This window comes from Capra hircus, chromosome 8 (genome assembly GCF_001704415.2).
Source record: "Capra hircus breed San Clemente chromosome 8, ASM170441v1, whole genome shotgun sequence".
NCBI classification, from domain to species: domain Eukaryota; kingdom Metazoa; phylum Chordata; class Mammalia; order Artiodactyla; family Bovidae; genus Capra; species Capra hircus.
Window position 1 is genome coordinate 63,238,108 of NC_030815.1, and position 27,717 is coordinate 63,265,824.

Below are 27,717 nucleotides of genomic sequence, written 5' to 3' on the forward strand. Positions count from 1 at the left end.
CTTAATTTCATGGCAGCAGTCACCATCTGCAGTGAATTTGCTACTAAGTCACTTCAGTTGTGTCCGACTCTGTGCGACCCCATAGACGGCAGCCCACCAGGCTCCCCTGTCCCTGGGATTCTCCAGGCAAGAACACTGGAGTGGGTTGCCATTTCCTTCTCCAATGCATGAAAGTGAAAAGTGAAAGTGAAGTTGCTCAGTCGTGTCAGACCCTCAGAGAACCCACGGACTGCAGCCTACCAGGCTCCTCTGTCCATAGGATTTTCCAGGCAAGAGTACTGGAGTGGGGTGCCATTGCAGTGATTTTAGACCCCAAGAAAATAAAGTCTGTCACTGTTTCCATTGTATCTCCATCTATTGGCCATGAAGTGATGGGACTGGATGCCATCATCTTCATTTTTTTGAACGTTGAGTTTTAAGCCAGCTTTTTCATTCCTCTTTTACCTTCATCAAGAGACTCTTTAGTTCTTCTTCCCTTTCTGCCATAAGGGTGGTGTCATCTGCATACCTGAGGTTATTGATATTTCTCCCGGCAATCTTGATTCCAGCTTGTGCTTCTTCCAGCCCAGCGTTTCTCATGATGTACTCTGCATAGAAGTTAAATAAGCAGGGTGACAATATACACCCTTGACGTACTCCTTTTCCTATTTGGAACCAGTCTGTTGTTCTATGTCCAGTTCTAACTGTTGCTTCCTGACCTGCATACAGGTTTCTTAAGAGGCAGGTCAGGTAGTCTGGTATTCCCATCTCTCTCAGAATTGTCCACAGTTTATTGTGATCCACACAGTCAAAGGCTTTGGCATAGTCAATAAAGCAGAAATAGATGTTTTCCTGGAACTCTCTTGCTTTTTCGATGTTCCGGCGGATGTTGGTAATTTGACCTCTGGTTCCTCAGCCTTTTCTAAAACTGGCTTGAACATCTGGAAGTTCACAGCTCACGTATTGCTGAAGCCTGGCGTGGAGAATTTTGAGCATTACTTTACTAGTGTGTGAGATGAGTGAAATTGTGCAGTAGTTTGAGCATTCTTTGGCATTGCCCTTCTATGGGACTGGAATGAAAATTGACCTTTTCCAGTCCTATGGCCACTGCTGTGTTTTCCAAATTTGCTGGCATATTGAGTGCAGCACCTTCACAGCATCATCTTTTAGGATTTGAAATAGCTCAGCTAGAATTCCATCACCTCCACTAGCTTTGTTCGTAGTGATGTTCCCTAAGGCCCACTTAACTTCACACTCCAAGATGTCTGGCTCTAGGTGAGTGATCACACCATCGTGGTTATCTGGGTCATGAAGATCTTTTTTGTAAGGTTCTTTTGTGTATTCTTGCCACTCTTCTTAATATCCATCATGTCACACAGTTACTATTTTTTTTGTGATGAGAATTTTTAAGGTCTATTCTCTTTGTTGAGAGTTGGACTATAAAGAAAGCTGAGCACCAAAGAATTGATGCTTTTGAACTATGGTGTTGGAGAAGACTTTTGAGAGTCCCTTGGACTACAAGGAGATCCAACAAGTCCATCCTAAAGGAGATCATTCCTGGGTGTTCATTGGAAGGACTGATTGAAACTCCAATACTTCTGCCATCTGATGTGAAGAGTTGACTCATTTGAAAAGACCCTGATGCTGGGAAAGATTGAGGGTGAGAGGAGAAGGGGACGACAGAGGATGAGATGGTTGGATGGCATCACCGACTCAATGGACATGGGTTTGGGTGGACTCCAGGAGTTGGTGATGGACATGGAGGCCTGGCGTGCTGCGGTTCATGAGGTTGCAAAGAGTTGGACAGGACTAAGTGACTGAACTGAACTGAATTCTCTTTGTTGTTGTTGAGGCATTAAGTCATGTCTGACTCTTCTGTGACCCCATGCACTGTAGCTCTGTCCATGAGATTTCCTAGGCAAGAATACTGGAGTGGGTTGCCATTTCCTTCTCCAGTGGATCTTCCCAACCCAGGGATTGAACCCATGTCTCCTGCATTGGCGGACAGGGTTTTTTTGTTTTTTGTTTTTTTGTTTTGGTTTTTTTTTAACCACTGAGCCACTAGGGAAGCCCTATTCTCTTTAGTGATTTTCAAATATACAAAACATTATTGTTAACTACAGCTACCATGCTGTATATTATATCCCCAGAACTCATTTATCTTATAACTGGAAGTTTATACCTTTTGGTCACCTATTTCCCCTTCCTCACATCCTCATGGTTCCATTTATATGAAAAATCTATTATAGGCAAATCCATAGATACAGACCAGTATTCTGGCTTCCCTAATGGCTCATTTGGTAAAGAGTCTGCCTGCAATGCAGGAGACCTATGTTCAATCCCTTGGTCGGGAAGATTCCCTGGGAAGGAAATAGCGAAAGAGCAACCCACCCCAGTATTCTTGCCTGAAGAATTCCATGGACAGAGGAGCCTGGTGGGCTACAGTCCATGGGGTCACAAAGAGTCAGACAGGACTGAGTGATTAACACTTTCACTTTTCATAGATACAGAAAGTAGATTTGTTGTTGTCAGAGGCTGGAGAGAGGGAGTTACTGCTACAGTAAATGAGTTACTGCTAATGGAAATAAAATTTCTTTTTGAAGGGAGGAAAATGTCCTGTGTATATACCAAAACTATTTACTGGTATAATACAAAATGGTTAACATGGTGGATTTTATCTTATGTCATATATCCTCACTAATGCTGGACTGGAAGAAACACAAGCTGGAATCAAGATTGCCGGGAGAAATATCAATAACCTCAGATATGCAGATGACACCACCCTTCTGGCAGAAAGTGAAGAGGAACTAAAAAGCCTCTTGATGAAAGTGAAAGTGGAGAGTGAAAAAGTTGGCCTAAAGCTCAACATTCAGAAAACGAAGATCATGGCATCTGGTCCCATCACTTCCTGGCAAATAGATGGGGAAACAGTGGAAACAGTGTCAGACTTTATTTTTTGGGGCTCCAAAATCACTGCAGATGGTGACTGCAGCCATGAAATAAAAGACGCTTACTCCTTGGAAGAAAAGTTATGAGCAACCTAGATAGTATATTCAAAAACAGAGACATTACTTTGCCAACTAAGGTCCGTCTAGTCAAGGCTATGGTTTTTCCTGTGGTCATGTATGGATGTGAGAGTTGGACTGTGAAGAAAGCCAAGCGCCGAAGAATTGATGCTTTTGAACTGTGGTGTTGGAGAAGACTGTTGAGAGTCCCTTGGACTGCAAGGAGATCCAACCAGTCCATTCTGAAGGAGATCAGCCATGGGATTTCTTTGGAAGGAATGATGCTAAAGCTGAAGCTCCAGTACTTTGGCCACCTCATGCGAAGAGTTGACTCATTGGAAAAGACTCTGATGCTGGGAGGGATTGGGGAAGGAGGAGACGGGGACGACAGAGGATGAGATGGCTAGATGGCGTCACTGACTCAATGGACGTGAGTCTGAGTGAACTCCAGGAGTTGGTGATGGACAGGGAGGCCTGGCGTGCTGCGATTCATGGGGTCGCAAAGAGTCAGACGTGACTGAGCGACTGAACTGAACTGAATGTCTTGTAAGGGCCAGAACCCCCCCCCCAACTCTCCTCCCCCTAAAAACTGCTCCATTTCCTCCTCACTCATTCTGTGAGGGGCTTCCCAGGTGGCACTAGCGGTAAAGAACCCACCTGACAATGCAGGTAAGATGTAAGAGACCTAGGTTCGATCCCTGGGTCAGGAAGCTCCCCTGGGGAAGGAAATGGCAACCCACTCCAGTATTCTTGCCTGGAGAATCCCATAGACAGAGGAGCCTGGTGGGCTATAGTCCATAGGGTCGCAAAGATTCGGACATGACTAAAGCAACTTAGCAGCAGCAACATGTTATGTGAATTGCTTCTCAATAAAAATAAAACCCCAAATACTCTCTAGTAGCTTCTCAACTGACTCAAAATAAAAGCCGAAGTCCTCACTAATGTCTTGTAAGGGCCAGAAGCCCTCCAACTCCCCTTCCCTCTAAAAACTGCTCCACCTTCCCCTCACTCATTCTATTCCAGCCATAATTGCCTCCATGATGTGGTTCTAGCACCATCAGATTCACTCCCATATCAGGAACTTCGCACATGCTATTCTCTCAGTCTGGAAGCCTGTTCTCCCAGACATCCTATGACTTGCCCCTCACTGCCTGCACGTATTTACTCAAATGCCACCTTATCTTTGAAGCTGTCCTTGACCTCACCCCACCTCCCATGGCATATTCTATTCCTCTTACCCTAGATCAGTCTTCTCCCTAACACTTACCATTATCTGATATGCCATATATTTATTTGTTTAATCATTTTTTAAAAAATCATGTGTCTCCCCAGCTAGAATGCAAGCTCCTTGAGGGCAGGGATATTGCTTCCTCCACCCATGTGCCCACAGTGCCTAAAACGATGCTTGATGTGTGCTGGGTACTCAATAAAGAGGCGTTGAATGAACGACACATTACAGAATGAACATGAGGAAACTTATGACTGCAATCTGCCACACTAATAGAGCAAAGAAAAAACCATGTAAGTTTTTATACAGATTCTAAAAATACATCTGATTTTTCCAGCGTGCATATCTTGGCTTAAACACTGAATAAATAAAAATAGAGCATCCCTTAAAATGATGAGGAATATCTGTTCGTCTAACAGACATCATACCTTACAAACAGCATTCTCACTGCAGTCAAGAGCGAGACAAGAACATTCACTATTATCACCATTTTAAATGTAACACTAGAATATTTAGTGAATAAAGCAAAGAAAGTAACAATAATAATAGCCATAATATATTGGGTGCTCTTTTGGGCACTGTTCTAAGACCTAAGTGCTCTATATGCATTAATTTATTTAAATATTCACAATATCTGAGGTAATATAAGTATATTCCCATTATCAGGAACATGGAAAAGTTACATGATTTGTCCAAGGTCACAAAGTTGATAGGTGGCTGAGTCAGAATTGGAATCCAGGAAGTTTCTCTGTTCTAACCATTATACACTGCCTCCTCAATGAAAAATTATGAAGATAAGAATAGTGTAACCTTGGAAAACAGAAAGCAAATTTTCTCTTGCTCCAGATAGTATTGTTGTCTATCTAAAAACTCGCACAAATTAAGAGAGGAAAAACTACCAGAAGTAATAAGAATTCAATATAGGCACTCAAAAGATGTAAATACATGATCAACAGCTTTCCTATATTCTAGCAAGAACCATTTTTAAAAATGTCAAGAAAATTAGATCTCATTCCCCAAAGCAATAATAAATATAGAATACTTGAAAATAAACCTAACATAAAATGAAAAATATCTATATGAAGAAAATGACAAAGCTCTACTGAGGACCTAAAACAGTTTGAGTGGAATGGTTATTCATGAATAGATAGACTCAGTATTATAAAGATGTCAAATGTCTCCTAAATTAATTCTGAATTTACTGAAATTCAAATAAACACACCAATGGCATTTTTAGACTCTTACAAAAATTAATGGGTAAAAATAGAGACAATGGAAAAGAAGGCAAGACTACACATAAAATTATATCAAAGGCAGAATATTCACAACACTGGGATGCCACTTCCAGAACAGATAGTTAGATCAAGGGAGCAAAATTTTAAAAATGCATAAACAGTCTAAAGGTGCACTGGTTAATAGGTGGCCATTAGCCACATGTGGTTCCTCTGCATTTGAAATGGCTAGTGACACATGTTCAAATGATAATGTTTGGGGTGTACAGCATTAAATAAAATGTGTTATTCAAATTAATTTTTCTGATTTCTTTTTTCTTTTTAAAATGTGGCTACTAGAAAGTTTTATTTTCTTGGGCTCCAAAATCACTGTGGACAGTGACTGAAGCCATGAAATTAAAAGACACATGCTCCCTGGAAGGAAAACTGTGACAAATCAAGACAGCATATTAAAAAGCAGAGACATTATTTTGCCAAAAAAGCCCTGTATAGCCAAAGCTATGGTTTTTCCAGTAATCACGTACAAATGTGAGAACTGGTCCTTAAAGAAGGCTGAGCACCAAAGAAATGATGCTTTTAAATTGTGGTGCTAGAGAAGACTCTTGAGAGTCCCTTGGACTCCAAGGAGATCAAACCAGTCCATCCTAAAGTAAGTCAACCCTGAGTATCCACTCGAAGGACTAATGCTAAAGCTGAAACTCTAATACTTCAGCCCTCTGATGTGAAGAGCTGACTCACTGGAAAAGATCCTGATGCTGGGAAAGACTGAAGGCAAAAGGAGAAGGGGGCAGCAGAGGATGAGATGGTTAGATAATAATAGCATCACCAGCTCAATGGACATGAATTTGAGCAAACTCCAGGAGACAGTGGAGGACAAAGGAGCCTGGCGTGCTGTAGTCCATGGGGTCGCAAAGAGTCAGACATGACTTAGTGACTGAACAACAACTAGAAAATTTAACATCACATATGTGGCTTATATTTATACTATGTAGAACTGGAAATTATATGCAAAAAGCAGTATGTTATTTTCTAAAGATAATATTTAGCATAGGCATTTTAAATGGGTCAGGAAAAGATGGATTCATTAAATGCTGGAGAATTACTGAATGACTTTGGGGGCAGAAAAAAGAAAGGTTTGATCTCAGGCCACATGCTAAAATTCTGGGCCAATTAGAAGAAAAGAAGAAAATGAAGGTGAATTTATGGAAATTTGGGGGTTAGAAAGAGCAAGACAAACTAAACTTAAAAGTGAGGAAAAACCGTCTTCTTAAACTTGACTATATTAAATATTAAAATTTTTAATATTATCAAATAACATTAAAAAACAAAATTGAATGTCACTTGAAACATGATGGGATACTTGTAACAACTGTGACAAACAGTTGATATCCTTACTTTATAAAGAACACTTATAAATCAGTAAGAAAGACTCCAACAGGAATATGTGCCAATAACATTAACAGCCAATTTACAAAAGGAGAAACAGAAATGAGAACGATTCCTAGTAAAAAAGAAATTCTGTCTTTAGTAGTAATCAAAGAAATGCAAATTAAAATAGCAATTGCCAAGGATCAAAAAAGAATAATATACAATGTAGGCAATAAGTACTCTCATATACTGCTCTGAAACTAAATTGGTATGATCTTTCTGGAGGACAATTTGGCAACATGTACAAAAGGTTGTAAAACGTGCACACATTATTTCTAGGAATTTATCCTCGAAAAGTAATCAGAGATGTTCACACAAAAATACAAGCATGGATTTACTGCATTGTTGTTTGCAATCAGGAAAAATTGGCAAGTGTCTATCTCCACGTTTAGTAATGGGAGCTTCCTTGAGTAATTATGGTATATCCATAGGGTAGAATTTTTTTCACCAGCTATCAGGAAAAAAAAAAATTAAAATCAGCAATAGAGAACACTTCCTGTACCATCCGAGATTCCTCAAAATGCCAAAGATTTTTTAAAAATCTCTAAACGTTCTGGAAAATGACTAAGAAGACCACCAATGGATAGACTATTTGCAGAACCATACTGGAAGACAGGAAGGGAACAGATCAAAGGATAAAGAAGACTGGAGAAGAGCAGCCCCAAACACATTAGGCTGTGGCAAAGACGAGGAGATTTCACGGGGTCGCCAGGCCCAGAGCTGCCAGGCCCAGAGCTGCCAGGCTATTACGAGTCACGGTGGTGGAGAATATCTGCTGGCTGGGGAAAATGTTCCCACCGGGTTACAAGATTATGGAAGCCGTTGCTATAGTCAGAGCATGTATTTGTTAATGCGAGTTCACTCATGTGTATGGAAAAAAATGTTAAGGACATATGCCTATAGATGTTAACATTGACCTTTCTGTGGGTACTTATGGCCAATTTTTTTTTTTTTTTTTACTTTATTTTACTTTACAATACTGTATTGGTTTTGCCATACATTGACATGAATCCGCCACGGGTGTACTTGAATTCCCAATCCTGAACCCCCCTCCCACCTCCCACCCCATATCATCTCTCTGGATCATCCCCGTGCACCAGCCCCAAGCATCCTATATCCTGCATCGAACATAGACTGGCGATTCGTTTCTTACATGATAGTATAGGCCAATTTTTACTTTTCCTTTTTTGTTCTGTGTTTTCCAAGTTTTCTGTGTTGAGTACATATCAATATCATGGTTAGAAAACATCATATGAGTATTTTAAAACAAGCAAAAACTAATAACAAACAGAACTTGAAGGTTTTATGTAAGAAAGTGACTACAGTCTTATTATTTTTCTTTTGAGTCCCTGCAGTAACCTTCTGGCTGGTTTCCCAGACTCTATCTGCTCATCCCAATCAGCTCTCAAGATTGCTAACCGTCTCTCACCCCTGATCTGAAACCTTCCATCGCTTCCTGCTCCTACTGCTACAGGTGAAGTCCAAACATGGAGGCACGTGGGGCCTTCACCATCCTTTCACTCAGCCCATTCTCCGCTTCTTGCCCTACATACTGAACTGTCCAGCCCTAACTACCTTCTATGTCCCGAAGCTTCCCTACACCTTCCAACTCCACTCCGTCACTCACATACCCTGGCACTGCCGAAGCCAGGCAGATGGGCCTTGGAGGTGGAGGAACCACAGCCAGAATTACCAGAAGAGCTCTGGGGACCCACACATGACAAGACGCACCGCCTTGTTAGCCAAGCGCAGCCAAGGCTGTGACAAATTCCCCTGGGACACTTGGTCGGAGCAGGTGTGGTGGGGTGGCACTGAGATTGGGGGTCTGGGAAGATCATAAGACGTACACACAGAATCTCATGGCAAAACCCCAGGGGACTGTGAGGAGCCCTGCTTGAGACATGGATTGCTTGTTCTGGACACCTACCTCCTTGCTCCTGAGGTGGGTGTTGGGTGGGATGGATGGGGGTACTGGTCCAGGCCCATGTCTCTTCTCCAGAAGGAGAGGCAAAAACCTGGGTTCACACCTACACCTGCCCCTGCTTGGTGAAGCCTTGGTAAAGTGACTTCATCCCTCCTGAGTGAGTCTGTTCTACCAAATGGAGATGGACCATGCTGGGCAACTAAACGTCATCACCTGCATATGGTAGGTACCCTGCAAATGGCAGTAGATGACGTCATAACTATTAAATACATTTTCATACCCAGCGGTTATGGAGCAGCAGCTGCTTTATAGGGCTGCAGTCATGCTCTGGGAACCTGGCCCAGGGACTGTGCAGGACCCCCCAGGAAGTATCCCTATTCAGGGCTGTGAAGTGAATGGCCAGGATTCGCCCACCCTCCCCCTCTGGAGACCTCCAGGAACTCCTCTGGGCCCTCACTCACTCATGTGTTCCAGGGTCCACACTGCCTGGGTGGAGATATAGTTATCTAATATCACAGCCCTGGTGAGCAGCAGATGTGGCACTCACCCTGGCCCCCCAGGCAAGCACCCATCCTCTCTGAGCTGGGTCCAGGGCAGCTCCTTTCTTCTAAGAGCTGGGGTGTGTGAGATGGGAGGGTGCTTGGCTTTGAAGACCTGCTGGGGAGTATGAGGAGGAAGTATCTGCCATCTCCTCCCTGGTCTAGAAAGGAGAAGGGAGGGTGTGGGCTATCCTTCCAAGGGTGGAGCTCCAAGCCCAAACAAGGCATTCCCCTCAGAGGCCTGCCTTTTAGGCTCAGCCACTGCAGCCACCTCTGGACAGGATAATATCCTAAAAGCATGAGCAAGTTCTTCAGATAGAAGTTGGGGCATAGAGTAGAACCATCAGGGTCAGAATCTGATCTGTCAGGAATCCCCTCTGGCCTCCTAATAATAGAAGATCTTCAGGTCTGTGGGTGACCCTGCAACCTAGAGGAAGGCCAAGGACAAAGATCAGAGCTGGGTCTGTCCCTACTTTCTGATAAAGTGGGCCTCAAAGCACAGTGGCCTCAGTTGAAAGCTTCTCATTCTTCTAATACCGGGATTCTCCAACTCCAGGGTGCTGAACCCCACCCCCAAGTGTCTGATTCAGGGGGCCTGGGGTGGAATCCTCAGATTTGCTGGGAACAAGTTCCCATTGCCAATGCTGCTGGTCAAGGGCCACACTGCAAGAACTGCTTTAGGGGATGGGATGACGTGATCCTGGTACAAGAGGATACTGAAGTGATGACAACTCAGAACAAACATCCCAGAGAGTCAAAAACACAACTCAGACACAAACTATAGTGAGCTCATTCCCAATGCCCAACTCTGACACCACCCAGAAGAACCACAGAGCAGGTTCCAGGTCACTGCTGCTTCCAGTGGCTGGCCCCAAACCTTCCACTGAGATCTCTAGAAGAATCCTCCACCAACAAACAATGCCACATCCAAACAAAACTCAGTTAACAGATGTCAGAATGACCTGAGCTGAGCTCTGTGGGAATGTGGCTTCCCAACTTTGTGGGCGCCTCCCCTCTCCCTGATGGCCCCTGTGACTCACAACAGGGACTGACACTTCCCTACAGCCCGCTCACCCCCATCTCACCATCCTAGTTGCAAGCAGACTCTGGACCCCAAGAAAGAAACCACTGCCTTGGCCTCTAAGAATCTGGCCTAGTGGACAGAGATTGATTTACTGAAATCCTTACTGAACACATATGCGCCAGGGTTAGGGGACAGAAAGGCTCTTGTCCACAGGGGCCCTCCAGTCCAGGAGCAGGTGACTGACAAGGAAGCAGGGGAGGTATTTCTCTGTGCACAGCTGGTACAGAGAGAAGCCCGAGGGAAGGGGAGCACAGAGACGCACACCTGACCCAGTCTGGGGAGGAAAGTTGAGCCAGGTAGGGGAGAGGACAGTCTGCAGAGAAAAGCCAGCACAGAGGTGAAGCTGGACCAAAGTGGGGAGTGCCGGAGGTGAGACAGAGAAGGAGGCCTCAGGGTATGTAAGGGTTTCTGCGGCCACCCCAAAGAGCTCATCCCAGCTCGGAGCAGCAGGGAAGGCTGACAACTCTACTAAGGTTGGCTCCTAGACGAGAAACAAGCACGGGGTGCCCCCACCCTCCACTGTGAGCATGTCCTCTGAGAAAAAGTGGCAACTTTAGAGAAGGCGACCAGAGACCCCTTTGGTTGGGGCAGATGGTGACTTGGCAAGCAAGGAAGGGCTCCAAGGGCCATGGAGGGCTGAAAGGGCAGGTGCTTTGAAGAGGAAGCTCTGCAGATGGTGCCCTTTTGGTCTTGGACAGATCAAGGGCTTCGGTGGGTCCCGGCTCTTGAGGGAGGCTCTGGTATGGAAAGGTCAGCCCCGGAAGCACCGAGATCACTAAGCCAGTGACTGGGCAAGGAGTCTTCGAGCCTGCCTGGAGGGAGCAGAGGAGAGAGGAGTGCTGCTAGTGGCAGGCACTAGACCCCACCATATGGCTGGGCTGCTGAACGGCGGCCAGCCATGGGTTAAGGAACCAGATTCTAGATGACAATAAAAATAACTGCCACCTCTTGCATGGTGCTTATTATGAGTCAGGCACGCCTCTTAGCACTTTAACTTTCAGAACACATGTAATCCTCAAGCATCCTAAGAGTTAGTTACCATTATTATCCCCATTTTTTAAGAGGAAGAAACTAAGACTCATAGAAACTCAGTAATTCTCAAGGTCACACCCCTGGGAGTGGCAGGATCAGGGGCAATGACCCTGAACCTTCACTGAAAACTCCTTGAGCTAGGAGAGCTCTTAGAGGTCAATCGACCCAACTCCCTAAGGGAAACTGAGGCCAAGAGAGACTGAGTGGTCTGTTCAATGGTACTAAGCTGGTTAGTTTAGCATCATGGGATCAGGAATCCAAAGAATAACTTAGTGAAGATGGTTTGGTAGACCAAAGGACCAGGAGCTGGGAGAATAGGCTCAAATAACCCTCTGGCTATCTGCTGGTCCTCAGCCACCCCTGCTCACTACCTTCATCTCCACCTCATCCCTGCCTCTATCCTATGCCTTCAGAGTACACACAGACACCACTCAGCACCCTGGTCTCTCATTTCCTTGCCCCTAATCCTAGTGACCTCTACCTCCACTCAGCTTTAGCTATTCATTCATCACCAGGGCTTGGCCCCCCTACTCCCTACATCCCTCCCCCAGCTCTGCCACAGTCTCCCATTCTTCTAGCTCCTTCATCTCTACACTCTCAAGCTTTTCAGAGACTTCCAGAGCTACACTTTCTTCAAGCCCACAGGCCACTGCCTGTCCACTGCTCTCCATCCTGGGTCCCACGGACCACCCTCTCAGCAGTACTCTCTTTTATCACCACTTTTACCTTTGTCTTCCACCTGGTGATTCTGATGAGAAACCAGAGCTGAGAAATCAAAGAAGGAGGCCTGACACTTACTGATCTTGAAGCCATGTCCACTCCTCCTTGGCCTTCCATGCCCCAGGTTCTGTACCTTCATGGATGTTGGCACATGGTAGGCCACATCCGTGTTTTTTGAGTGAATGGATATGCATTCCTAGGGCTTGTCCCAAGTACCAGTGGAGGTGAGAATGTCCATTTAATGAACTCCAACTATGCAGAAGTTTTTCATTTATGTTTTTTCATCTAACCCTCTCATCTCCCAGTGCCTGTGAGGTGGGGATAAATATCTCTATACAAGGGAAACTGGATCTCGCTGAGGTATAGTGAATTGCCTGGGGCCGCAAAGCTTTTGCTTGGTAGATCTGGGCTTAGAGATCTGGTACCAAGTCTTTCCTTCTTTCCTCTGATATAAGTCTTTGACCCAGAGAGGGTAGAGCTGAAGCAAGTGCCATCTTTCTGGCCACTGGTTCCCCATGGACCCCTGATTGTCGTGGCATCAGCTTTAGATCTGGTACACCCAAGCCAACAAGGTGAAGTGAACCGCCTGGGGTCACACAGCCATTGCTTGGCAAAGTGGGGCCCAGAGATCGGCATATCTGATCCAAGGCCTGAGCAGCTCTGGGTTACTGCACACTAGCTTTGAATCTCATGGACAGGGGCTCCAAGGAGCAGCTGGTTCCAAGGTAGGATAACCCTCAGCCCTCTACCCCTTTCAGAAGATTAAGGTTTTAATTAAGGTTTCCCCCCATTTCCCTCTAACTTCGGTATTGCTTTCATTTGACATTCCTTCCAGTGCACCAGTCCGGAACAGAACTGCTTGATGCTGCTGATCGACCAGTTTCATAAAAGGACTCCAGTTTCCTCTGCACTCACAAAAAGCTGTTAGCTCCTGGAGAGTTTCCAGGGCCTGCACTCCAGTGATGCAGCCAGACATCGGGAGAGGGATGCCAAAGCCCTTGGGCACAGAGAGGAGTCAGCTGGGCTGAGAGATTAAAATCGAAAGGGGTTCTTGCCAGCAATACCACCAAGCAACATCCTGTCCTTAGAAAAGAGGCTTCCCACTGAGATGCCCTGAAACCTGGCTGAAGGCTCTAACACAGCTGTGCAGGGACAGAGATGTGGTACCAAACTGACATTTCCTGACGCCAGTGAGGACAGAGTAATGGAGAAAACACTGACCAACAGTCTGTCAGGCTTCCAGCCTCAGCTGGGCTCTTTACCAGCAAGTGCCCTGGGGCAAGAAGGCACCTGCCCTCTGTGAGCCTCAGTTTCCTCATCTGTAAAATGGGAACCACAACCTCTCCCTAAAGGGCAAATGGCTGTTTGGAAATCTATAAAGCTCGGGGCTGATCACGTATCCTCTTTAAACCAAAGATTGGGGTTTTTCAAACCTCTCTACACAAAGGTAGTTCTCATGTGACTACAGGTAGTTAGGGATAGGAAGAAGGAGCAATGGGCTGTCTGGACCTGGAGTCTAGATTCTGGGATTCAGTCCTGACTTCTCTGTCAACAATCTTGCATAACTTCAGAGATGCTTTGAAGCCCTGAACTTTGTTCATTCCTCTCTCTGAGCCTCAGTCTCCCCTTCTGTACAATGGGGAGGTTGGGGGAGGTGTCTCTAAGAGCCCTTCAGGCTATGTCAGCCCTTCAGGCCATTGCAAAAGAGCAGGTCCCTCCAAGTCTCAGCAGAGTCCATGTGGATGGGGCCACAGGACTGGCCCTGCCCACTCTCACCATTAATCTGCTTCACACTCATTCCAGAACATTCGTGGCTGCTGTATAAAGGGCAGGCTTCCAGCAACAGCCTCTTCAGTGTTTGGCAGTGAGTCACTCCCACTGGAGGTCAAGTTCTCTTTGTGCCTCTGCCTGGGGACTGGGAAACAGAGGTGGGAAGCTGAGGACCATTCTTGTCAGGGAAAATCTGGCCTTGTTTGGATGACTACAGACTACTTCTGCTCTTCAAGCACCTCTGAAAATATCCCTCTCGGCGCATAAACTGTATAGTTTGCAAAGCTCTTTGAAATTCATGACTCATCTGATTTTGGCAGGAGGTCTACAAGATGGGCTCGGGAAGGGTTATTGTCCCCATTTTGTAGGGACGGAAGCTGCAGCTCAGAGAAGTGAGGTGACTTGGCCAAGGTCGCACAGCTAACGCACGGAGTGGCCTCTCCTTCCCAGGGAAAAATGGGGCAGAGCCTCGGAAAGGCACGTGCAGAGCTGGCGTGGAAACCGGGTCTGGTGGTTCCCCGCCCTGCTCCACTCCACCTCCCCCCCCGCCCCGCCACCCCTCGACTGGCAGAAGGGGCGGCGTGTCCTCCCTAACTACTCTCACAAAGGTCTGCTGCACACCCACCGCACACATTTCCCTGAGGATCTGCTCACAGTTGTTTCTCTTTCTTTCTCTTGGGATCCTAAGCAAACCTGGACTGTATCCTCTTGTGGGGAAGCTCCAAGGACCAAGAGCACACATAGGAGAAGACAGGAAAGTAGGGACTATAAAGAGATGAGGGAAGAAAGTAAGAAACCATTCTGCACTCAGCTGAGTGGAGAAAGCTTTTTAAAAGATTTGCTAATATCCACTGTTTGTAAAAAATGTGTGGAAATTTTCAAAGTGGTTGGAGGAACTAGAAATTAGACAGGCTTTCTGGAGATCAGTTTGTCTGAACGTTTTAAATGTCCCAGTAACTCTACTTCTAGAAATCTATCGTGAAGATGCATACCTAGGTGGAATGGTGTTGGCTGTGACATCAAAAAGCTGTAAACATTCAGTAATTTACCATCTATCCACCTGACAACATCATAGCCCACTAATAAGAATGAAGTCAATGAAGATCTCAAAGATCTGTTGTAAAGTGAAAAATGCAAAACATCTACCTAGTATGAGGACATTAGGTTTAAAAGTACTGAAAAAGGTCTGGGCAGAGGAACATTACACAGAAAGCCGGACTTGACTTGGAAGAGAAAGTGGATTTAGAGGAATTGGGTAAAGCAGCCCTTTTCTTTCTTTCTTTTTTTTTTTTTTTACTATATGTAATTTAACTTCTCTTTTCCTTGCAACAACAACAGCAAGCCTCAGAACACCAAGTATTGATGTATATTTGTAAATCATTAAAACAAACAAAAACTAAAAAAACCCATCCGATCCACAGTGACTTTGGGAATCTTCATTCCAAGCCAGCTTCTCCCCAAATTCTCCTCACAGGAGAAACATTCTTGGTGGCACCTCATGATTTTGGATCATCACTAGGGTCTGCAGCAAGAACAACACATCTACGGGGGTGGTGAGGGAATAAGCCACATGATTTAGCCAGAAGGCACAATGGAAGGGAAGGTTCCACTCCTGAGCTGTGTGAGTTGGAGGTCTTCACCAGCCCCACGCACAGTCGAATACCTCAACAGCTCCAAGGCCCCGGAACAGTACCCACCCTGATGGAGCTGTCGCGCCCCTTGCCTGGAGGTGGGTGAGGGGCGCCTCCCAGCAGCGCATACCTCTGAGAAGCGCTGCACATCCTGGGTCAGCGTGCCCACCCGTCTCCACTGGTAGTGCTTCAGCAACTTCAGGATGGCTGGATTCACCGCGTTATCTGATGGGACCGTCCGAAAGAAGTAAGGGTATTTCTTCTTATCTGCTAAAACAGGCGTGGTGGCAGCAAAGGACAGCTGAAAAACACAAAAGAGACAGCATTTTACTGGGGGTACCTCATAGCTGTGGGCCCAGGATCCTTCCTAAGGGAACAGAGGTCTTTTGTTCTCACTTGAGGTACAAACACAAGGGCAAAATACTTTTAACCTTCTTACTGCAAAAGTAACATGTTACAATTGAAGAGGCTTTTAAAAATGCAAAATAAGGAGAAAGAACCTTCGTTAATGTTGTCGTCTGCCTCCTTCAGATCCTCTCTCCATGCATGGCAATGAACTAAAAAAAAGATTCTTGAGATCATTCTATATACACATTTGAACTGTTTATTCCCTCATTAAACATTGTCTAAAAAGCATTTAGCCATCCTGTTAAAACTTCTTGCAAACATTTTATCATGTAAATTTTTAATAGTTCCATAATATTCTAGCATCTGAACATACTGTAATTTACTAAATTGTGTTTAATTTGGGGACATTTAGACTATTTCTAATTTGTCACTATTATCATATTATTCTACAAGCACCTTTGTGCTTAGCATTTTTCCCCTATATTTCAGCCTTTTTCCATAGGGTAGAGTCTGGGATGTGAAATTTTTCCCAAAGAAAGAATGTGAGCTTTTAAAGACATGGGATGATTTGAGAGAATAGCACTGAAACATGTATATTGCCGTATGTAAAATATGTAACCAGTGCAAGTTCAATTCATGAAGCAGGGCACCCAAAGCCAGTGCTCTGGGACAACCCAGAGGGATAAGGTACGGAGGGAAGTGGGAGGGGGTTTCAGGATGGAGGGCACACATGTGTACCTGTGGCTGATTCAAGTCGATGTATGGCAAAAAATAGCACAATACTATAAAGCAATTATCCTTCAATTAAGATAAAGAAATTAATTAAAAAAAATAAAGACTTCATACTTATTTCCAAAAAGGATTGTATCAATTTGCACACCCACTAGCCAGGTATAACTACAGAGGATCGATCTTACCACATTCTTGTTAACAGACAGAAATAAAACATCTTTCTATCTAATTTATTAACGATTTATTACTGAAAAACTGGAATCATATTGCATTTACCTTTTTCTATGTGGCTGATTACTAGTCATAAGCCCTATTTTAGGAATTGCTTTTTCATGTCTCTTATTTATTGAGTGGTATTCTAATGCTTTCCTTATCAAATTTAATGAAGACTGTTATACATACAGCATTCAAACTCAAGCTATTACAGGTGCTGCAAACACCCCAGCTTGTTTGCTTTTACATTTCATGTGTGTATATCCTAATTTACAGTCAGTAGTCAAATCTGTCCATCTTTCCTTTTATTAGTCCTTCTTTTTCTTTTAAGTGCATGTGAGTTGCTAAATTGGATTTTAATTATCTGTCCTACAGGGCCCAGCATAAACGTCACCTCTTCTATAACATTTCTTCTGATCTCTGCTTTCTCTTCGCCTCAGCCTCATCCACAGAAGGTGGTTATCAAATTTTTTGATCTTTGCAGTGTGACGGTGGAAAAACGGTATCTTCTTGTAGTTCTGATTTGCATTTACCTTATTAAGAGTGAGGTTGAGGATCTCTCTGATGTTGAAGAACAATTTGCAGTATCTTTCTGGAAAGTATTCACATCCTTTGCTTGTTTTCCAATTGGACTTTGAGTCTTTCCCTTACTGGCTAGCAGAAGCAAGGAGATTAGCCCTTCGTGATATAAGTTGCTAATTCACCCTCAGTCTGTGCCTTTTCTTTTGATGTTTCTCATGATGTCTTTTGCCATATAGAGTTGTTTGTGTGTGTGGCTGAATTTATTAATTTTTTCCTTTCTGTTTTCAGGCTTTATGTCATATTTAGAAAAACCTTTCCCAACCTGAGATTGTATGAGAATTCCTCCATGGTGCCTTCTAGCCTGTCTGTCATCCTCCCCTGTCTGTCCTCCCAGGTCATCGCCTGGTGAGGGAGGAGGAAGATTCGGTACCCGCATGTGATGAGCGCTGACCCAGCTGATGGTCAGGCTTTATATGATTCTGTGGCCCCTGACAAATCATTTTGCTTTTCATGTGTCTAGCAGGTATTTAATAAACTCTTGGATAGTTTTTTTGTTGTTGATGGGTACGGGTAGCTCCAGAATTTTGTGACCACTGCCATGGTTATATCTGTGCATTACTTGTTAACGCTGCTTGGTCTAGTCTAATCTTCATCAGGATGCTTCATTGACCAAACTTTGTGCTCAGCATACCTAAATATTGTTTTATTTTTGGCCATGCTGCACAACTTTCAGGATCTTAGTTCCCTGACCAGGGTTGAACTCGTGCCCTCAGTAGTGAAAGTGGGGAGTCCTAACCACTGGACCACCAGGGAATTCCCAATACTCTTTTTAAAAAGTAGTACTTTCTTCCTTCTTTTGTTTCGTTTAAATCTTTGATCCAGAGAGGGCATGGCTGAAGCAAGATTTCTCTTTGCTGCCACCAGCTTTCTCCCCCAGCGTTTGCTATTCCAGCAGCTCTAGATTCAATATGCTCAGAGTCCAGCTTCAGCATCTTGGGAAGAAACGTCCTGGCACCCCCAGCCCCCAGTTGAAGTTGCTTTGCTGCTCTTCCTGTGACCTGAGGAAGCACTTCTTCCCCCTAAGACTTCAGCAGAGCCGGGCAGTAGCAATCTTGTCCCTTTGGTGACCTGGCTCAGGCAGTAGATTGCCCCTACCTAGGGTCCCCAGATCTCCTCGGTTCACTTGGCAGCCTCAACAGGTCCCATTTGTTGGAGCTGAACACACAACAACCCATCAGCTGTCACCGGAGCTAGAGACCACCTATAGAAACCGATTTCTGAGATCCCCACAGAGACAGGACATCATCCCAAGCTTGGTTGAGGTCAAGGACAGATCAACTGTTAAAAAAAATTGGGGGGGTAGAGTAAGCCCCAGTAGGGAGTACCCAGAGAGAGGAAATCCCAGTTGGACACAATAAGGACACTCACATCCAGAGTTGTCCAGCAAGGGAAGGCCTGCTGACTGAAGTAGTGAGATCCCTGTGTCTGGAGGCATGCAAATGGAGGCTAGCCCGTGGCCCAGAAAGAACACAGAGGGGCTTCAAACTGTCTGAGAACTCCTGAAAACCTGTATGAAAACACCTGTGGGGCATGCATATGCATACAGACACACACATTTTTCTGAAAAGAGGATCCATGGCTGCCATCAGATTTACAACAAGGATCTTACAACCAAATAAAGTGAGCACATCTGCCTGAAGGTGATACTTAGGTCCCATAGTGATGTAAGAAATAGAAGCTCTCTACAGTCTGCTCAGACCCAGTATCTGTGATTCTTCTCTCAAGATTAAAACAACACTTCCAGTTACCATAGGTCAGTGTAGGAAGGAGCTATTAAAAAATCAGAGAGACACTATTTCAGGACCTGGGATGGTATATGTGCAATTGCATCCCCAAAAATGCTTATCTAATACAATTTGGAAAATATTGGTTTTCTGATGTGATTTCTGAATCACACTCTGGTTGATACTTTGCTATTATTGTCCCATTAGTTCCAGGTCCACAATTAATTGTTGCTTGAACAACCTCATATGTTTGCCCTGTAGGTAATTACAGTGGTTACTGTTCAGTGAATAAATGGCCCATTGTGTTTACAATGGGCTTGGAGTACAATATATGCCCCGGGTCTAAATCATGTTGGGTGCAAAATATTAACTGGCACTGACATTTTCTGCACCATTTGAGATAATGCACGCTTTGATTAGATTGCTTTGCATCACTGTTCTTCTAGCTTTAGCCTCCTAAAACTTTCTTCTACCGGCAAAGGCTGCAGGCGCTGGGTAGCACTGCTGAACTTCAGAACTGAAGGAACCTGAGAAATCATCTAGTTCTGGGGTTCTCTCTCTACTCTGGCTACACACTGGAATCACATGAGGAGATTTTTTTAAATATTGATGACTTGGTCCCACTCCAAACCAAGTGAATCGGAATCTCTGGGCATAGAGCCCAGGTATCAGTATTATTTAAAAACTTCCCAAGGTGATTATGGAGCCCAATGAAGGTTGAGAATCACTGGTACAGCTCAACAGCCCTAGTTTTGAATAAGCAGACTGAGGTCCTGAAATGGAAGGACATCGAGATACCCATCAAAATTAGTAAGAGGTAGAAACAGAATTCGAATGCAGAGCTAAAGGACTCTAACACCTGTGTTCTTTCTTCCTCTGCTGCCTGTGTGCCAGGCTTTCCTCCTCCAGCACAGACACCCAGTTCCTGCAACACGTGGCCTGTCAGCATCAGGACCCCATTCAAAGATCCAATCTCCTGCCTCATTTCACATAGCCAAGTCAATTTCTAAACAGGCTATGACTGAAGTTTCAAGTTAATCTCTACCAAGGATTATTTCAGAGGGTACTTTTAAATTTATTTTACAGTTTCATTATCATTTCTAGTTTTATTGCATTGTTTTGAGAATTTGATGTATACAGTGTCTGCTTTTGGAATTTATTGAGATATTTTTTGGGTGGCTTATTATATAATCAATTTTTGTGACAGTTCCATGGTAGCCAGAAAAATAGATGCAGTCTCTAGTCGTAAGCTATAAAATTCTTTATCAGATTTTTGATGCATAAGAGATATAACCCAACTAACCATTTATATTACTAACACATGCTTTGTATTTTTGTCTACTTGACCTATCAAAGACTGAGAGGTATGTTGAGCTTTTTTCTATTGTCTCTGACAATCTCTCCACATTACTCAAATTTTTTGCTTTTTACATTTTGATTTTATGTTGTTTTGAAAATAACTGCTCATTACAGTTACATCATTATTTTTCAGCAATGTATATATATCCTTCCCTAGTGCAAACAGCAGGTACTTACCAGATAATCACTGAATGATTTGAGGATTAAAATATTTATCAAGATAAAATAACCCTGTTTGTCATTTATTGCTGTTTGTTTCATATAATATCTTGCTCAATATTAATGCTGAATTAATATCTTAATATTAATATTGAAACCCTTTATTTTTTGCTTGCATTTACCTGTCATAGCTCTGATTCTCCTTTTATTTGTATTCCATTAAGATTGTTTTTATGTATATTTCTTGAAATGAGGACATGAATGGATTTTAAAATACATGCTTATTGCTGCAATAAATACTTGACATTGCATTCATCATCTTGCTGGCAGTCTTTTTTTTTTTTTAATAAATGTTTCCTTTTTGTTTCCTTTTGTTCCCTTTGGTTTTCAGACTCCTCCATTCTTCTCCATTCTGGATATATTAATCTTGCTTTTTGTCTTAACCTGTTAGAATATCTTTTCATATTCTGAAGAAGGGTGAGGGGTTGAAAATTTGCTGAGGATGACCCTCTGTTGCTTTGACGCATGGTAGAATATATCTGGATATAAAATTCTTGGGCTACCATTTTTCTGCTTTGAACCTACAAAGTGGTACAGAGGAGAAATCTGAGGATAGTTTGATTGTTATTCATTTACAGGTAACTGACTTTCTCTGTTTGGATGCCTGAAGGGTTTTTTTCTTTATTCTTAGAATTTAAAAAAATTGCTTAAATAGTTGTGGATGTGGCACTCTTGATTTTATCTGGAACACAGGGAGGATTTCAATCTATAGGCTAAAGTCTTTTAACTAAAAAAAAAAATATGCATATGAACATTTACACATATATATAATAAGTATAAATACATTATATAAATGTAGCATTTATATATAACATATAATGCTATATATTCATTATATTTATATTACATTAATATTCATATATATCCTTGCCTCTCCACTAGAATACTTGATTAGCTACGTGTTGTCTTTCATTCCCCAAATCCGTATCTGTCGTAGTTTTTCTGTGATTTCACATCTTGGTCCTTCTCCTCTGCATTCTGAAAGACCATCTTATTTTATCTCTTATTAGAGGGTACCTGAAAATTCAGTTTCACTAATTTCTGGTAAAAGGGCCATATCATTCACAGTCCCGGTGACAGAGCACCAGGGTTCTCATTTCTTCACATACTAACCACCATTTGGCATTACCTGACTTCCTACCTTTTTGCTTATCTTTCAGGGATAAGGTAGCTCTTTATTAATAATTCTGCAGCGCCCCGAACATAATGTGGTTGAGTAGCTGTATGGATACGCCATTCAAGTTCTTTATTCAGTGGGTTTGCTTTTCAAGTCACTTTCAGTGTTACTGCCCTTGCCATATTTTTTATTGTTATTGACTTCTTCCATTTTCTAGTAATTTTTTAATGATCAGAACCCTTTTTGCTCCATCCTATCTCATGTTTCATGGAGACCATGTCTTTCCTGCATATGACTGAAGCTGCTGAAAGTCTTTCTAAAGTTTTTTTCTTTATCCTACAATAGCTTATCTTCAGAGCTGGACTCTTCCTCTACTTCTAGGTATTGTGAGTCTTCGGTTATTTTTGCAGTATTTTTTCAAAGGCTGAATGTTAGGTGTTTTCAATGTACTCATCCTCAAAAGCATGGCAGGTATTCTGAGAGGTGGCCTATTAACAGATAATACATGGATTGCCCATGGCCCTGTTTTCTGTCTGTTTACATTGTAACTGAGTTTTTTTTTCTCGGAAAACTGAGGAACGAGGGTTTGAGCACAGATTTTGGTGTCTAGTACGCTCTCCCCTTACATAGTTCGGTATTAACAAGTGCCTGATTTCCTGATTCTCTGGGTCAACACAGTACACCAAGTTTCTGTCCTGCATTGCTGCCAGGAATTTTCTTTTCTGCCTATAAAACTTTACTTTGGAGATTTCTGTTTAAACTTCTTGTGCTCTCCTGTCTACCCTCTATCTAGCTTTGTCTAGGAATTTATAGCTCTGTTTGAATTGAGAAAGATAAATGAAAATGAAGAGGAAAAAAGCATCTTGATTGCCTCAAAGATCAGCAACTGTGACTAGAGGCATAGTTGTCCAAATTTCTGATTGGATGGTAATGAATTTGCCTGCAATGCAGGAGACCCAGGTTCAATCCCTGGGTCAGGAAGATCCCCTGAAGAAGGAAATGGCAACCCACTACAGTATTCTTGCTTGGGAAATCCTATGGACAGAGGAGCCTGGTGGGCTACGGTTCATGGGGTGGCAAAAAGTCGGACATGACTAAGTGTTACCCAAGGAAGGAAGGATCTGGGTCCCTAATAGATTCTGGGGGTTGCTGGGGGAGAGAAAACTCCGTTATTTTACAGGGCAGCTGTAATTTTATGCAGCAAGTTTCCGAGTGCCAAGAGATAATATTCGGTAGAATTTTCTCTAGCATATCCCATCTACTTTATAATCCGCAAAGCTTCCAAACATCTAGACTGTCAGTAAGTCTTAGAGTCCCTTAGTTCTTTGAGGTAGGATTTACTATCCATTTTACAGCTAAATAAACCATGGCCCAGAAAAGCGACACAATCCATGCAAGTTCAATGCAGGAAAATGTAATTTTGACTTCATATCTGGTTGCCTTTCTTTTTATTTTTTAATAAATTTTTAATTAATTAATTTATTTATAACTGCACTGGCTCTTCATTGCTGCACATGGGCCTTTTATAGTTGTAGTTGTTATGACTCTGCAACCCCATGGACTCCAGCACACCAGGCTTCCCTGTCCTTCACTGTCTCCAGGAGTTCACTCAAACTCATGTCCGTTGAGTCAGTGACACCATCCAATCATCTTGTTCTCTGTCACCCCGTTCTCCTCTTGGCCTCAATCTTTCCCAGCATCAGGGTCTTTTCTAATGAGTCAGCTCTTCACATCAGGTGGCTCAAGTATTGAAGCTTCAGCACCAGTCCTTCCAATGAATATTCAGGGTTTATTTCCTTTAGGATTGACTGGTTTGATCTCCTTGTTCAAGGAGATCAAGAGTCTTCTCCAGCACCACAAATCGAAAGCATCAATTCTTCGGCACTCAGCCTTCCTTATGGTCCCACTCTCACATCTGGTTGTGGAGAGTGGGGGCTCCTCCTCGTTGCAGTGCGCGGGCTTCTCGTTCCAGGGACTTCTCTTGCTGCACAGCGCAGGCTCAAGGCGCTTGGAATCCAGCAGCTGGAGCACACAGCTTCTAGAGCACAGGCTCAGTACTTGTGGTACATGGGCTTAGCTGCTCCGCAGCATGTGGGGTCTTTTCAGACCGGGGATCAAACCTGTGTCCTCTGCACTGGCATGAAGATTCTTAACCACTTAACCAGAGAAGTCCTGGTTCTCTTTCTTCAACCACCTCTGACGCATCAGTCCAAGATGAGGTGGGGCAATGACCCAAGGCTTGCTCTCTCTTCTGAGACCCACTAGCACAGGGAAGAAACTGTTTATTTCAAGGCTTTCAGGGTGTCTCAAACATAGCTGGTGTCTATGGTGGGCATGGTTGGTCCTGGGAAATTCTGGGGGACACACCCTTAACCAGAAAAGTAGAAGAGGAGGTAGCCATCAGCATCTCTCTCTGAGTTCTGGCTTGCCATGGAATATTCTGTACAAGTTTAGGATTAGTGTATGGAACTGTGTGTCTCTTTCACATTAAGGGCCCAGAGGTAGAGAGAACAGGAGAGTGAAGCCAACTATACAGATACTTCCGGGAGCTGGAAAACCAGGCTTACCCTTGTCTCTATGGCTTTGAGAGCAAAGCAGAGCAAAGCAGACACCCCCTCTGTGGGTGTCTGTTTTTCTCATCTCTAAAAATGATGCGGTGAACCAAAGACTTGAAAGTTTCCTTCATCTGTATACCACACAACTGTATACTTCTCTCTCCAACAACTGAGGAGAATGATTAAAGAGTTGGTTAGTTTTGTGTGGGTGTGTGTTTCATTTGATCCGATTTATTCTGATAATTGCCATTGTGTTTCACTTCTCTTTTGCAGATTCAAGCCTAAATGGAAAATGTAAATACACCTCCCAATTTCAGGGTCTTTATTAAACTCTCAGCCACTGATGAATTCTTCTCTAAATGTAATTCCTTCTTTACCTGGTCTGGGGCCTCTGGGTTTAACTTGTCTGCAGAAATAAACCATTTTTCAAGTGGAAAATCTAACCAAGAACAGCCTGGGTTGCTAAATCCTAGGTGAGAAGTGCGGGCCAGATGCCAGAGGGGAGAAGATGATTGAGGCTTGCTCTTTTCTCCACTTGGTTTAATCTTCTTCCATGGGTTTGCTGACTGTTTCTGTAATTAAATGAGGGAGGTATTTGTCATCTAAGGTTCCTTTCAGCCAAGATGAATGGAATGCAACTTTCTCAGGAAGCTTCTGACAAAACCCTGTTTGTGGCCAGTGCCAGGACATATACAAAGGCGCCAGGCTGTGTGCGTTGGGAACTGGGGTCCACTTCAGATCTGCGCCAGGTCACCGCTGCGCCCAAGCCCTGGCGAAAAACTGTTTGGACACAAAGTGCCTCAACACAGATGCCTGTGAGACTAATGTGATGTGGGGTGGCCACAAAGTATTTCCCAAGTTAAGGAGGGAAAATGAAAGCCTGGCATTTGGGTGAGTTTCTGCAGCCCCACTCCAATAAGATTTGCTGAGCAGCAAATGCAGACTGCCTCTGGGGCTTGAAACTTCTTCTGGAACCCCCTGGGGACAATCACCCTCCTTCCTATTGATGACATTTAGTGCTAATCACTCAGAGATGCACAGCAGTTGAGTTTTTATCACCCATGTCCATTGTCATGTCCTTAAAATCTGGGGACTCGCAACAATTCCTGCTGGAGGCAGGGAGGGCATAATAGTGTTTGCTCCTCGTGGAGAGTGCCGTGCCCAAGGCCCCATGAGCAGCAAGGGGCAAAGCTGGGATTTGAACTCAGATATTTTGCCTTCTTCAAGGTATTGCCTAGTGAGCACCTGCCTTGGGGCCAGCATTGTGTGAGGGGGCTTGACGTGAAGGGTTCACTTTGTCACTGAATGTGCGAAGCCACCTTATGGGACAGACATTATTTTGATCTGCATTTTTCGATGAAGCAACTGAGGCTCAAAGAGGTTAAGCCACTTGCACCTGATCACACATCAAGTGACTGGCAAAGCAGGGAGACTGATATCACCAGCTTCCATTCCACAGACTGTTATGCTTCTTCTGTGTGATGAACAACTTCCAAAATTCATTTCCTGCTTTAGTCTAACTTTGACCTTCACAAAACCCCACGATACAGAGTAGACTTCATTGCCCTAATTTTATAGATGAGGAAACTGAAGCTCAGAGGGATAAGTGACTTGCTCAGGGTCACATGTGAGCAAGTAAGCAAGTAGCAAGGTTAGGGCTCAAACTTGGGACTTTTCTTCTTGAAATCTGGTTCCTCTCTCCATCAAAAAGGCTGCTTCTTAGGAAGGCACCTAGGTACAATATGGGAAAGCAAGTGGGACCATTTAAGAGAAAGCAAAAGAAAAAAAAAGATTTGCTTAAAAGAAAAAAACCCACAACAATACTAAATCCATGGCTTATTATGCTTCACTTGCCTGAGATGTTGCAATTCAATTATATGAGACAAAACTCATATGTATATTTGACATTTTATTGAAGACCCTCAAATTCTTCACATTTTTCTTTTTAAACTTTTATTAGGATTATAAACTACATGTATAAGTATATAAAATATATATGTTCAGTTCAAGGAGTAATAATAAAATCAATATCAACTTGTCGATCACCCAGTTTAAGAGAAAAGCTTTTATTTATGTGCAAATTGTAAAGTAACTTAATTTTTTGCTCTTTAAGATAAATTTTTTTTTCCATGTGGCATTCTGTGACTTTTATTTCCTTCTTTACTCCCCTCTACAGTATTTCTATCATTGTTTTACATAAAGAAATTTGCAAAATAAATATTACTTCCTCCAATCCTTTTTTTTCCTCTTTTAGAGTAAAAAGCTGGAGTTAAGTAGAGAAAGAGCACAACCAAGCCAGTGCTGAGAAAGCAGTATGGTCCATGGGGTAAGAATTCTGAGTTCCAGCTTGGACAGGCTGGGACTGAATGCCGGCCACACCACTCACTACCTGACTACAGGAACATTACTTCACCTTTGGGGATCTGTCCCCTCTGAACCAGGGTGACAAGCCCCCTCCCCAACCTCAGGGCTATTCTGAGGGTCTGAATTCACAGGCATCCAATCAATGATTGTTAATGTTAGATCACAGTTTCCAGACTGAGAAGTTACGAGAACTGGATGGTATTTTTTACAATTAAGAAAAGCCTTTTAACTGACAAAATACTTTCCTTCAATAATACCTCAACCCCATGAGGGCAGAATGGAGGAGAGTTCACCCATTTTAACATGAGAAACCTCAGAGAATGGAAGGGTGCTCACGGTAACGTGGCTACTACCAGGCTGAGACATAATTCTAACTCATAATTAGGGTCTAATTCTAAATCCTAACCTAGCAACTTAAAAATGTCTGGTTAATTGGAGGACTTCCTTGGTGGTCCAGTGGTTAAGACTCCATGCTTCCAATGAATGGGGCATAGTCTCCATCCTTGGACAGGGAACTAAGTTCCCACGTGCCAGGCAGCGTGGCCAATTAATAAATAAAATCACTTTTAAAATGTCTTGTTAATTTTTAAAAAGTAATGATTGCTTTGCTTGTCTGTGCACAATTAGAACACGTGTCTTAATTTTTCTTAAACTTCTGGTTAGATGCTTCATTCACTTCTCCCTTACAGCTATGTAGGTGACAAATGCAGGAAATTAACAAATTACAATAGAAGACTCTGGTTTCCTCAGTTCCTTTGCACTTTGCCTTCAGCTGATGTCTTTAAGGGTAAAAAGCATTTGTGTGTGATCCCAGCTGTGAAGCCAACTGCCTTTTAATTACCACACTGCAAAAATCATGTCTCCTCATGCCAATTTAGCACCTCTAATTAGCCGATAAGTTGACATCACATCTATGGAGGGGGAAAGGTGTG

At 43.3% G+C, this 27,717-nt stretch overlaps 1 protein-coding gene across 2 annotated transcripts in view; it reads right to left on the reverse strand.

Annotated features, from left to right (window-relative positions):
- The window catches only part of GABBR2 (gamma-aminobutyric acid type B receptor subunit 2), a 372,146-nt gene that overhangs the window by 200,929 nt on the left and 143,500 nt on the right, over positions 1-27,717 (reverse strand). For both annotated transcript variants that reach the window (XM_005683953.3, XM_018052222.1), the window contains exon 3: positions 15,703-15,873. In XM_005683953.3, coding sequence (XP_005684010.3) covers positions 15,703-15,873 — 171 coding nt within the window. The remainder of the gene's footprint in view (positions 1-15,702; positions 15,874-27,717) is intronic.